The sequence below is a fragment of the Leptodactylus fuscus genome, chromosome 9 (genome assembly GCF_031893055.1).
Source record: "Leptodactylus fuscus isolate aLepFus1 chromosome 9, aLepFus1.hap2, whole genome shotgun sequence".
Classification (NCBI taxonomy): domain Eukaryota; kingdom Metazoa; phylum Chordata; class Amphibia; order Anura; family Leptodactylidae; genus Leptodactylus; species Leptodactylus fuscus.
Window position 1 is genome coordinate 42,847,702 of NC_134273.1, and position 13,441 is coordinate 42,861,142.

The 13,441-nt window shown below is 44.0% G+C and overlaps 1 protein-coding gene across 2 annotated transcripts in view; it reads right to left on the bottom strand.

The window, feature by feature from the left end:
• Positions 1 to 12,229, bottom strand: part of SYNGR1 (synaptogyrin 1) — a 38,554-nt gene extending 26,325 nt beyond the window's left edge. For both annotated transcript variants that reach the window (XM_075286882.1, XM_075286883.1), the window contains exon 1: positions 11,778 to 12,229. In XM_075286882.1, the coding sequence (XP_075142983.1) occupies positions 11,778 to 11,876 (99 nt within the window). In that variant the 5' untranslated portion in view covers positions 11,877 to 12,229. The remainder of the gene's footprint in view (positions 1 to 11,777) is intronic.
• Positions 12,230 to 13,441: the final 1,212 nt, after the last annotated feature.

Below are 13,441 nucleotides of genomic sequence, written 5' to 3' on the forward strand. Positions count from 1 at the left end.
ATATTGAGGGGTCCCTTCAGACTCCAGAGTATAATTAGCAGAGGCGGTGAACAAACATATGAAACAGTGGTACTTTCCTCCCCTGGGCTCTGGTCTTTATCATCTCCTGGGCTTCTGAATAACGTCAGGGACTTTTGAGGTCTGTAATTGGGCTTCAGAGGTCAAATGGTAGTGTAATGCAAAGACACAAGGACATCTTTAGCAGAGGAGGAGCGCTGGAGCCCAGGAGAGGTGAGTAATAATCATGATACTCTAGGGTCTGAAGAGACTTCACAGCAGAACAGTTTTGGTTCAAACGTCTTTGAAACCATCGAGCGAATATCACATGGTCCACCCAATAAATACTAGAAAATGGGCACGTTTAATAGGCGTGGCCAAAATAATCGGTATTAAAGGGGTATTCCCATAACTCTTGTTCTGCAGCCTGAAGGCTCTTCACTTCCTAGATTTCTCGCACATTGGTGGGCGGGGTTCACTTGCTCTATCTGCTATGATCCACAGTATGACGCTGATGTGGAAACTGATGTAACAGAGCTGGATTTGAGTCAGCTTGCATTACATACAGAGGTAACGAACTCCTTATCTCAGCCCTTATCAGCCAAATGATAGGGTTGATGATGGGCGTGGTAGTTACATAGCAGCAGGAGTGCCGAAGGTTTCTGATCCAGGGCTTGTGATGCTCTGTGGAAGGATTCGCCAGTATGTAGTATGATTCAATAGAAAACCACAGCGCAGACATTGCGATGTTTCAAGAATTAAAGGGGTTCTAAAAATTAAAGAGACCTCACTTCTTCTCAGGAGGTGACGCTGCAGCATGGCCATGTTACTAACAGATGTGACCTCATTCCTGAAAAGAAGAAATCAGCCATGTTTTTTAATCCTGCCCTTAAAGAAGTCAGTCAAAGGCCCATTACATGTGGAGCTGCTAACTGTAGATTACAGTTTGCAGATTTTACTGCACATGCCTAAGGGGGTGTTCACACCAAGTTTCTTATATCCGTACAGCAGATCTGTTTAATCAGCACCAAATTCCTCAGTGTGAACATACTGTTAGACAGGCACTACACACAGACATTACGTAGTGAACGCTTACAGCACATAGTAATACATACTGTACTAGTAATCCTCATTGGATGCTGTGCTACCCATCTGTAAGGGGGAAAGAAAGTCAACAGCAAGTTGCCCAGAAATAATCCAGTTGTCTATGCAAGTTAAAATTGGCAATGCAAAAAGATAGAGTGCTGCGGCAACATCACATGTACTATTTACAGGGACTCTGTCTGTTCAGTTTTGACCACAAATAAGTCTATAAAGCATGTCCAGACGGTGTCTTGTGATGTTCTGGTAAGGTGGACATTATTGTGTTTTTACAATGGCACATCACCATGCAGCATGGTCATAATTAACTCTTGGTAGCTCTTTGGGTGCATTCACACTACGGAACGCCAGCGTGTATCAGAGCCGTACATGCCGGCGTTACAGCAGGGCTGCCGGACACTTCCCATTCATTTCTATGGGAGCCGGCATGCGAGCGCTCCCCATAGAAATGAATGGACTGCTTTTTTCCATTCATTTCTATGGGGAGCGCTCGCATGCCGGCTCCCATAGAAATGAATGGGAAGTGTCCGGCAGCCCTGCTGTAACGCCGGCGTGTACGGCTCTGATACAAACTGGCGTTCCATAGTGTGAATGCACCCTTAGGGTGCATTCACACTACGGATACGGTGACTGATTCTGAACATTAAAACACGTTCAGAATCAGCGGCGTATAAAGCAGATCCCATTCATTTCAATGGGAGCCGGCATACGAACGCTCCCCATTGAAATGAATGGGCTGCTTTTTCTCTACGAGCGCTCCCATTGAAGTGAATGGGAAGCGCTCACGTGTATGGCTCGGAATGAGCCGAGCGCCGGGCCAGTTCACACGGCGAGGCGTACACCCGAGCGCTTTCCATTCACTTCAATGGGAGTGCTCGTAGAGAAAAAACACGAAACAACCCTATCTCGGAAGGATTAAAAGGTATTTCAGTTGCAGAAGTTTCTGCCACAAATCTAAATATCTGTTAGAAAATTACAATCAGTATTTGTTGTGGGTCTTTTTTTTTTATTTTTATTTTTTTAGCCAAAAGCTGGACTAGCCAAAAATAGAGCATGCTGTGTTCATGGTCCATCTGTTTAGAAAGAGCACAGCAAGTCCCGCAAATGTGTTCCTCGTAGTAGTGAAAAAGATCCTTATTTTGTTTTTTTAGCTGTATTAACTATTTCTTAGTATAAAGAGATTGAAGTACCATAGAGGGGCTTTCTGTGATCAGTGTAGGTCATAAATATTAGACCTGTGGGGAGATATTGACTCTCGGCATCCCCACCGATCAACAGTTTGAAGCATCACTGGTACTTGTATGAGCAGTGCAACATCTTCAATGTCTTTTCATCTGTTAGTCTGCGCATCAACTGCTTAGTATCATACAAGGCATTACAGCTTTGTCCCATTTACCCAAACTGGACATAAATGCTGTACCCTGCACCGCATATATTGTGTTCAGGTATACATAAAAGAGGTGGCAGTGCTCACACACTGACCTTGGGACACCCCTTTAAGTATCTTAATCTCAAAGAAAAAAAAATAAGAGGGCAGCTCCATCATGTATACGGCAAAGTAAAACTTCACGATATCACCTGATAAATCTGGCACATTTTCAGACTGCCTGCCTAAATTTACACAGCCTACCTACTAGCAAATCTGGGCCATTGTACACAGATCTGAATACCTATTGCAGGCGAGTTATCTTAATCCAGTGGGCAGCACACGGTCCGCTCTCTGGGTGAATTCCTTTTACCACATTCATATACACTGCTTTGTCAGTATGTGTATGTAAAAAGTTCATCAGGGCAGCCAGTACAAGAACATTGCCATGCACTACCTTTATGGTAAAATACATGATCTCATATGCTATATCCATCTGGCACCGCAGTCATCTGAAACAGAGTAACACTACATGGAGCAAAATTTGCAGCCCCCGCAGCTTCCCCTGGTCACGGCAGATGATCGCTTATAGCAGGCCTAGGATATCTGCTGAATGCTGGAAGGCTGCATTTATAGCATAGCTAAACTTTTACTTTTGTCATAAATTCATAATTTGAGTCAAGTTAAACTAAGGCCTGGTTCACATCTGCGTTCAGTATACAGTTCGGGAATACCAAACACATTAAAAACCGGTGAGCAATGAAATCACACGGACCCTATACACTATAATGGGGTCTGGGTGTTTTCCGTATGAATCATGCGGAGAAAAGTAGTGCTTGAAGTACTTTTCTCTCCGCATGACTCAAGTGGACACCGCGCGCAAAACACACGGGCTCCATTATAGTCTATGGGTTCGTGTGCTTTCATTGCTCACCGCTTTTTAATGTGTTTGGTATTCCATTTGGGGGGTCCCCAAGCGGACTCCCCGAATGCAGATGTGGACTAGGCCTTAAACTTTGTAATAGACTTTATATAAGAAAAGTGCCCATTTCGTCTCCTATTTATCTCCTTTTGTCACTGATCAAATCTATACAATGGAACTCTGGAGAGGAGAGGGGAGGAAAAGGAGAGCTCATCAAAGCAAACAGATATCTGCACTATAAAGAGACAGTTCTTTTTCACAACCTCGCTGAGTATTCAGAAATTACTATTCAGATTTCTTCTGATAGAACTGACTCATGTTATGCTGTAGACGGACAGCCTCATCTCTCTTTCTATCTCCTTCACTTCCCCCTCCCCTCTCCATAGACTTCAATGTAAATTGACACTATTTGTATACTGTGTTTGGACCAAAATCAGTAGCTACACTTTATAAAATAGTTTATTCAATGAAAAGCGCACAACCACACCAAAACGCAAAGTGTGAACATGGTATAGTTGAACACTTACATGCAGCTTTGACGGAACGGTGGTGTTATAAAAATGTTACACATTATAAAGATCTATACACATGATATACAAAGAGGCAATGAATGTTACTGAAAAAATTTGTAATGCTGAAAAGATGATTTGTTGGGCTGAGCACATGTCAGGCAGCCATTGTAATGCCTCTCGTGTTGGAGGTGACCTTGACTTCCAACCATATGTTATTATAATAAGGCCCTTTACTGATCTTCTCACTATACATGCAAGAAGCAGAAATCTACACAAGTCACTTCCATTAAACATTTCCTTTGCTGCCAGTAGAATCACATTAGCATATTGTTATTAATGTGAATTTTAATGTGAATGTAGAATTCAGAGACCACGTTTTTGCATAGAATCCAGATAACTGCAGCTCATACTATTACACGCCTTCCAGTATCTTAATTTACATATACTTATTGTTATGAATCCTCTGCAGAAACCTTATGAATTTCTATTGTACCAATAGAATAAAATGTAACTTAAAATGAATTTTCTTATCTCGACTATTTTTTATTAGACACAAAATGGCCTGACAATAAACAGATGCTGCAGCAGCTGCACAAATCCTGTGGATGGCCATACATTTCCCCTGCAGCAGGTGAGGAGGGGGTCCACCACCTACCCACTACAAGGGTTATCAGGAACTCACTATAAAGTAAAGTTGCACCTTGAAGATCTGGGAAAACAGAAAATATAACATTTTTTAAAAGGAAACTTACTATGAGAAAAGCTTTTTTCAGCAATGAACATTGAAGAGGTTTTCTGGGCAAAAAATGTTTTTTGTTTTTTTTAAAAAAGATCTTTTAGTGCTATTGATGGGTTAAAAATGCACCCAAATACCTTTTGCAGTGTTTTGAGTGATTTCAGGGTGTCTCTGGGAGCTCCCTCCCATAGGCCCCCTCCCTGTCTCCCTAGCTATCCCGCCTACTACTAGCTCTTCCCAACCATCTCAGCCCCCCCATCATCATACTTGTCTATTTTCCTTCCAGTCTTCCTCCTGCAGGATGGCCCATTCCTCTTTTCTGATTGCCGGCACATACTATAGAGCAGGGGTAGGTAATTTTTTGCTCAGAGTGTCGATTTAAATTTTAAGAGAAAAAAAAAAAAAAATCAAAAGATGAGGTCCTCAGAGTTCCGGTCAATAATTGTAAGGCTAACAAGTCCCTATACTAAAGTCATATAGCACAAATTGGGGTTCCATTAGTGGTAAATGTATGTGACTGGTAGCACAGTGAGGCAACACCTGTAGGGTGAGGTCACACTATGTACTTGGACGCTGTATCCAATCCCCACATGTGCCAGGGGTTGCCAACCACTGCTATAGACCCAGTTCTGCTTTGTAGCTGACGATCCACCTCTACTGATCAGGTCTCTGATGCTGCTCCCACGCCTGTGCAGTAGAGGTGGATTATCAGCTGCAGAAATCAGAGAAGCGCTGGGACTATAGTACGCGGCAGCAGTCAGAAAACAAGAAGGAGCCGTCTCGTAGGAAGAAGCCTGGAAGAAAGAGATGCAAGTATGATATACTATATATATATATATATATATATAATATATATATATATATATATATATATATATATATATATATATATATATATATATATACACTTATATATAAATTATTTAATTTAGAAAGTAGGTGGGGGGAGGGTGTTCGGATTAGTATAGGGATTTTAATTTTAGCCCAGACACCTCACAACCCCTTTAAGGCGGAGGCCCCACGTTGCAGAAGTGCAGCTTTTTTTGTTGCAGATTTTGCTGCGGTTTGAAATGACTACAAGAGGAATGGGAAGCATATAGAAGCACTTCTACGTTCTGCTCAATCCACTCCTGGCTTTGTCTTAAAAAAGCAGTGCAAAATCTGCAACAAAAAAAAAAATTCCACAACGTGGGGCAGAGATGGAGAGGACATGAATCTTGGGGCAGAGATGGAGAGGACATGAATCTGGGGGCAGAGATGGAGAGGACATGAATCTGGGGGCAGACATGGAGAGGACATGAATCTGGGGGCAGACATGGAGAGGACATGAATCTGGGGGCAGACATGGAGAGGACATGAATCTGGGGGCAGACATGGAGAGGACATGAATCTGGGGGCAGACATGGAGAGGACATGAATCTGGGGGCAGAGATGGAGAGGACATGAATCTGGGGGCAGAGATGGAGAGGACATGAATCTGGGGGCAGAGATGGAGAGGACATGAATCTGGGGGCAGAGATGGAGAGGACATGAATCTGGGGGCAGAGATGGAGAGGACATGAATCTGGGGGCAGAGATGGAGAGGACATGAATCTGGGGGCAGAGATGGAGAGGACATGAATCTGGGGGCAGAGATGGAGAGGACATGAATCTGGGGGCAGACATGGAGAGGACATGAATCTGGGGGCAGACATGGAGAGGACATGAATCTGGGGGCAGACATGGAGAGGACATGAATCTGGGGGCAGAGATGGAGAGGACATGAATCTGGGGGCAGAGATGGAGAGGACATGAATCTGGGGGCAGAGATGGAGAGGACATGAATCTGGGGGCAGAGATGGAGAGGACATGAATCTGGGGGCAGAGATGGAGAGGACATGAATCTGGGGGCAGAGATGGAGAGGACATGAATCTGGGGGCAGAGATGGAGAGGACATGAATCTGGGGGCAGAGATGGAGAGGACATGAATCTGGGGGCAGAGATGGAGAGGACATGAATGGAGTCAGTCAGGAGACAGTCCTGAATTTAGCACACTGTCTGCTTTCCCGGTATGTGCCCTGGGGCTGGAGATATCAGTGCTGTTAGTTTCCGTACTGATATCTCCCCACTGTCAGGAGGGTGTTCCCCATAGCGCGGTATATAAAACCGCACTTCCATGAGGTCCTCTTTAAATGTAACTAGTTCCATGATGGCACATCACAATGTGCCAAGGCCAGGTCAACTGGTAGACACGTACGCTTTTATATTTTATTTGGATATTTATTCATGGCCAGCGATTTCTCAGTTTTTTTGTGAAATACAGAGAGAGAGCACAGATAACAGGCATACTAAATGGCCCAAACATAACACAACTTTTAGAGGTAGGACATATATTACACAGAACAAAATAATAGGTCCCTTTTTATGTTTGGCCAGAGCAAGGAGCGCACCTACCTGATCACTATTTGGATAAAATGGTCTTCCTCTAGTTGCTGCCCATCAGGTTTACCAGGGTCACATGAAGTACCCATGACACCAGTTTGACACCATTGTTCTAGATCACTGATAATGGCAGCTACTGTCTACTGAGGTGTCTGCAGATGTCACAAAAGACGACAACACAGAGGCTCATGTTTACAGCAGGGTTGGTTATTCTGAGTGTCTCCATCTAAGGCTAGTGTCTGGGAGCCCAAGAGCAGAAAACGCAGATTGGACTGTGTGGGGGTCACTGTGAAGCATATTGGACTGTGTGGGGGTCACTATGGAGCAGATTGTACTTTGTGGGGGTCACTGTGAAGCACATTGGACTGTGTGGGGGTCACTGTGGAGCAGATTGTACTTTGTGGGGGTCACTGTGAAGCAGATTGGACTGGGGGGGTCACAGTGGAGCAGAAAGCACAATTCGTATGACCATATTTTGCAAGTCTGTAATTGTGTGCAATTTTGGAATTGCACATTATTGGTTAAATTGCCATGTTGGCACTTTGTGATAAATTAGTGGGTTTTGGGTTGCAGTTTGGGTACTCGGTCTCTAAAAGGTTCGCCATCACTGCTCTAGATCAACCTGGTAGGTTCATAGGTTGGACTTAAAGGGGTTATCCAGGATAAAAGCTAATTCCAACACTAATCTAAAACACACTCCCCCCCCCGCTTACTTTCTAAATTACATAATCAAAAATTTACATTTACATCTCTGGGGAGGTCACGTGACCGCCCCAGGGAAATTTGCTGGTTATCAGGTGACGATCTGTTTCTCCATTTCTGAAAACGGAATGTCACTACTACTGCCCGCCCATCCACCCCCATTATACTCCCCTCTCATCCTTCCTCCTACAGGACGACTTCTCCCACTTTTCTGACTGCCGGCGCATGCAATAGCCCCGGCGCTACTCTGTGCTCTGCAGACGATAATCTACCCCTACTGCGCAGGTCCCACACATGCGCATTAGAGGTGTGTTGTCGGCTGCAGAGCACAGAGTAGCACCTGGACTATTGCGTTCATCAGCTGTCAGAAAAGTGGGAAGAGTCGTCCTGCAGGAGGCAGACTGGAAGTAAGGGAGGTAAGTATAATGGGGTCAGGCTGAGTAAGTTGGGAAGGGCTAGTAGTGGGTGGGATAGCTAGGGAAACAGGGAGGGAGGGAGAGAGGAATGTGGGGGAGTGGAATGAGAAGGAGCTTGTTTGGAAGTTACATAGCAGGAAGCTGAACCAAATAAACAAATGCAGAAGATGCCAGGAGCTCCCAGGGAAACCCAGAAATCACTCAGACACTACCAAAGGTATATTAGTGCGTTTATTAACCCATTAATAGCACTAACAGGATTTTTTTTTTTCTTTTTTAGAGAAAAAGAAAACATTTTTTGTCCACAAAACCCCTTTTATGGAATTGTGGCTTTATCCAATCTACTATGTCTGACACAAGGCTGTTATATAATACTGTGTCTAAACATAGCCTTTTGGAGCATGAACGTTTCTAATTTCACTTGTCACATGTCAGCTTCATTACTAGCGGTCACGTGATTTGCCTTCACTCCGTGTCTTATTGCTATATCTCTAACAGTCACATGAAAACCTCATGGACATTCCATTCAGCATATTCTTATGGACTGTAAGAGCTTATGTCAGAGCCACTGCACAACATCTACAGAGACATTATAGGGGTATCCTACAGTATGGGCCCAAAGGCACTCTGAAGCTCTATATGGTGGATTCATAGATGCACTGCTTAGAGACAACGGCTGTATAACACGGACAGAGAATGCCACTACTAATTCTTTTTTCAATTCATAGGCAATCTAACACAAAACTCCTCTGTATGCTTTGGTGTGTAACTAAGGTTAGGACGACCGAAATCTTGGACAAAACTCCTGTTATATGACCAATCATGTTCACATTTGCACCTGTGTGTCCATTGTTTTGGACCAGAACAACAGACACATACAGAGCACTATGACAATCAGTGCCCAAACTGACCCCACTGATTATAAACTGAAACTTGGACAAAAAAAGTTGAACTTTAGCGATTCTTGATGGTCAGTGTGATATACAGAGACCCCGGCACAGATGTAAACCCAGTCTGACACCTTCAACTTCTAGTTGCAAAAATCCACTGAAGGCAGCACAGTTAGAATTTTTTCTCTAGACCCCACCATTCCTGAGCAATAAGTGCAGTTAGTTTTGGTGCCTGATATACTATTTAGATTCTCTGCTGTCAGGAGGGTAGTGTCAGGCAGGAGCAGACAAGGGGTGTGATTCTGAATTGTGATTCTGATTCGAGCTCCGAATTACACCCCATACCTGACACTGCCCTTCTAACATTATAAAACTTAAATAGCATGTCAGATACCAAAACTAACTGCACTTGTTGCTTGAGAATGGTGGGGGCTAGAGAGAAAATTCCAACTGTGCTGGATTCTGTGAAGCTCCAAGTTTTTAGCAGATACTAAAAACTTGAATTGGTAGAGATGGTGAAAGGTCTTCTTTAAAATAAACCAATAATTTTTAGATAAGTGGAGTTCAACTGTTTAGACAACCACAAAACAGGGTTTCTAACCTGATCATGACTTCTGCCATTGTTGATGTGGCATGAGCTGCAGTGCTCACCCGCTGTCTCTTTCATACAGGAGATTACGTGTACTGAAGTGCTGCCCCACTCAAGTATATAAGACAGCACTGCAGTAACTCATATCCTCCGCTATGTACGAGACAGCTCCATGACAGTTTAAAACTAAAGCGTTCCCTCAGGCACTATTTATGTCCACTATGAAATGCATCAGGTACCTCTGGACTAATGCAGTGCATGTGAACAGGGCCTTACCCCACTATTTAGTCATAGGAACTTGTAGCATCATAGACTATAATCTATTATGCCCACACACCATAGATAGCGTTACATCTATGAACATTCACATAGGAATTATTATTAGCACACTAACCTCACTATAGACTATAGACCATAAGACACTAAGCTGGCCATACCCTAGATATTCTGGATGGCCAAAAAGGCAGATATGGCCCATCCATCAGTGCCTTTATGTGACATGACTGAGTCTGACAGATGCCGACTGATGACTGACATCTGCTGAAGAGTTAATCTGCTACGTTGTGTTTTTTTTTTTGTTTTTTTTTTGGTGCTGTGGTGGAAATATGGTTTATGATGAATGACAGATCCGCATCCCATCAATGGAGGCTCTGAACAGGCCAAGACGACGACCTTCACAGAGCCTATTTATTGGATTGCATATTTCCGTAATAAAGCTCACATTTTTTTTGCACAACTAAAGAATTCTGGTTGATTTTGAGTGCCTGATATATTTTTCTACAAAGTCTGGGGTGAAACCCTGTCAAGTGCACCAAGTTATTAGATGTGCCATGGTTTTTTCAAAGACCTTCAAAGAGCAACCAAGAATGACAAGCAATGAATGACCTCATATGACAGATGTCAATAGCAGCTAGTATGTTGGGTTTACAATAAGAGATATGTCATTTTACCGGAAAAAAACAAAACATCAGTGTATTCTATTTTGTTCATTATTTTTAAGAAACTCTGTACAGGAGGCGCCATTACACCTAAGGCTACATTCACACCAGCTTCTTTTAAGCCTGTTGTTCTGATCTGACATTGGATCAGAACAGACGACTAAAAAGCTGACAGAAACTTACAGGCAGAATGTGCTCTGTCTTCCTCCACATTCTATTAGATTTCAGTCCGTTCTTCTGCTCTCATGACGGATCAGAACAACAGACTTTTAAAAAAATCCAGTGTGCCAGTGTTTAGCCCAATTCACACGCTGCAAATTTTTAGTATTTTGGATCGGTATTAGAAAGTCCTAGTATAGTCCTAGTCCTAGCATACCTAGTATTTCTCTGCATCTCTCAGTCCACGATGAACAAGGATTGTGTGAATGGCTTCATTCACGGTCCATGATATTTTCATGGATAGCACATCGATAGAAAAGTAGCGTGAAAGGGCCCCAAGCCTTTAGTATCACAAGTATAGGGGTCGTGAAAAAACATACCAAATATACAAGTATAATTTGTCTTCTATGGTACGAGCGCTGTCGTAATCATTCACACTTTTTTTTTTTATTGAAACAGCAGCGAGTAAAAGTTGGAAAAAAGTAACAGACATGCTTTGTATGCATACTATAAGCAAAATCTGCTGCTAGAACTATCCGTCAGCCACATTTGTACCCAACCCAGATAAGCTATTTAGTTTTATGCTATTATAGGGTTATTGTACCCCAAAAGGCTAAAGGCAACATGGGGCGTCAGATGCATTACAGGGTGACTGCACTACAATGACATGGGTACACAGTCGCACATGGGAAGCCTCCTCCATATTTGGTTACTTTGTGTTATGATTTGTATACAGATTTTCCAGGCGAGTTTCTGCAAGTTTGTGACAGATGACACAGATTTTTATCGGTCGGGGATCCCCACGGGGTTCCTACAGATGTCAGGTATGACTGCACCGACAACCAAGAACTTCTGGGCTGAAAACATAATGTCACCACGACCTTCCTACATGCAGCAAGATCACAGCTGGAATCCTAAAGGCGGCCAAGGATTATAGATAGATCATGACAAAAAAAGCAGGTAGGGATAGAGGGGCGCCATAAATTAAAGAGACACTGTTCTAAAAATAGACAAAGGTATGACTTACCCAAGACACCATCCTCAAGACAGTGTGAGGCTGCCTGATGAAAGTCTGGGGGTCAAAGGCTCCTCCAGCCTTGCCAGCTCCATAAGCACCACCCTCCATGATGGGCACCTCCAAAATGTATGTGCAGGGGCTAGCACTCAGCTGTGTACAGATGCCCTTGCAGTGGCGGGGAGTGAGAGGCTGATCAGATAATGGCTACACTGCTCAAGGGCATGGGCAGGCTCTCTGCAGGTGAGAAGCAAACCATCCAAGAGATGCTCCTACTGAAGACAGGGATGTACAAGGAGACTGCCCGGGGCTCACGATCTGGATACGGGCACGGTGCTCCGGCAGCTCCCGGGGACAGATCGCACACGGGGTGGGATGGAAGCAGCTGATGTGATAAGAAAATGCAGCCAAACCCTTGATCAGAGCCAGTGCGACAGCTACAGGCTACTGCTGTGTCTGTAGCAGCGTCCCGCGCCTGCGCACTAGCCTCTCCTCTATAGGCGAGACATGTGATCTCTCAAGCTGCCATCTTGGATTCAGACGGCTACTTATCTCCATGACAACGGCAAGCGGGGGGGGGGGGGGGGGCGGCGGTGTTGACGGTCTGGCAAATGGTGACCGGCACAATAAACAGAACAGGAAAGTTATCCTGAAATAAAGGAATTCGCTCCATTAAAAGATATAGAAGAAAAAACTTACAAAAATAATGAACTTGTAGTGTGCAGCACAGGTGAGCAGAGTACAGTAAGGCGACCAAGGAGCGCCATGTCACCTGCTATTCCTTCACAGCGAGGGCGCCATAACCATGACCTAGACACACACAAAAAATAAAAGAGCAAAAAAGATAATAGAAGAATTTTTTTTTTTTTTTGCTTATCTAAGGATTGTGGTAATATAAGGGGCGCCCTCTCTTCTAGGGAAACCAAAGGACTGCAAGGAAGGTCTCCAGGACTGTCCTGCGAAGCGCAGGTTGCATCAGAAAAAACCGCTGCGTCAAAGTGAATAAGATTCTGGTTAATCTCAACCATACACTGCGGGAAAAAGGAGCGGCACAAAAGCTGCGTTATTGTAAATCACAAGCGCTAGCCCTGTATATAGAATAGGAGAGGGGAAAAAGCAGAGAGAAACACACACAAAAGATTATTTTTGCTGCCTTTTTTTCCCCACAGCGTTTTATGGCTGTATTGCTACATGGGGCTGCAGCATTCACACTTGTGTTGGACTCCGCTGCAGAATCCGCCTAAAATCAGCAGGTAGATAAGTCCTTCAAGGGAGGCTTTCTTTCCACCAGTTTCATTATAAACCCGGAGGAAACCTGGCTGACCCCATTATTGTCTATTGGCTCAAGGCTTTCCATTTGTAAGGGGGCGTTCACACTACCGTCGGTGTCCGACAGCTAGTGTCTGCTGCTAGTGTCCGTTCCAAATCTTGTGCGGACATTAGCATTGGACACTAGCTGTGTCCGTGACATTTTGCATTGATTTAAATGGAGATCGGGTGCGTTCTTTTACTGTCCATGGGTGTCCTTAACTGTCCGTTCCCAAAGATGTCCGACTTTTCAAGCGGACAGCAAAAACCTACATGTCGGGTTTGCTGTCCACTTGAAAAGTCGGACATCTTTGGGAACGGACAGTTAAGGACACCCACGAACAGTAAAAGAACACACCCGATGTCCA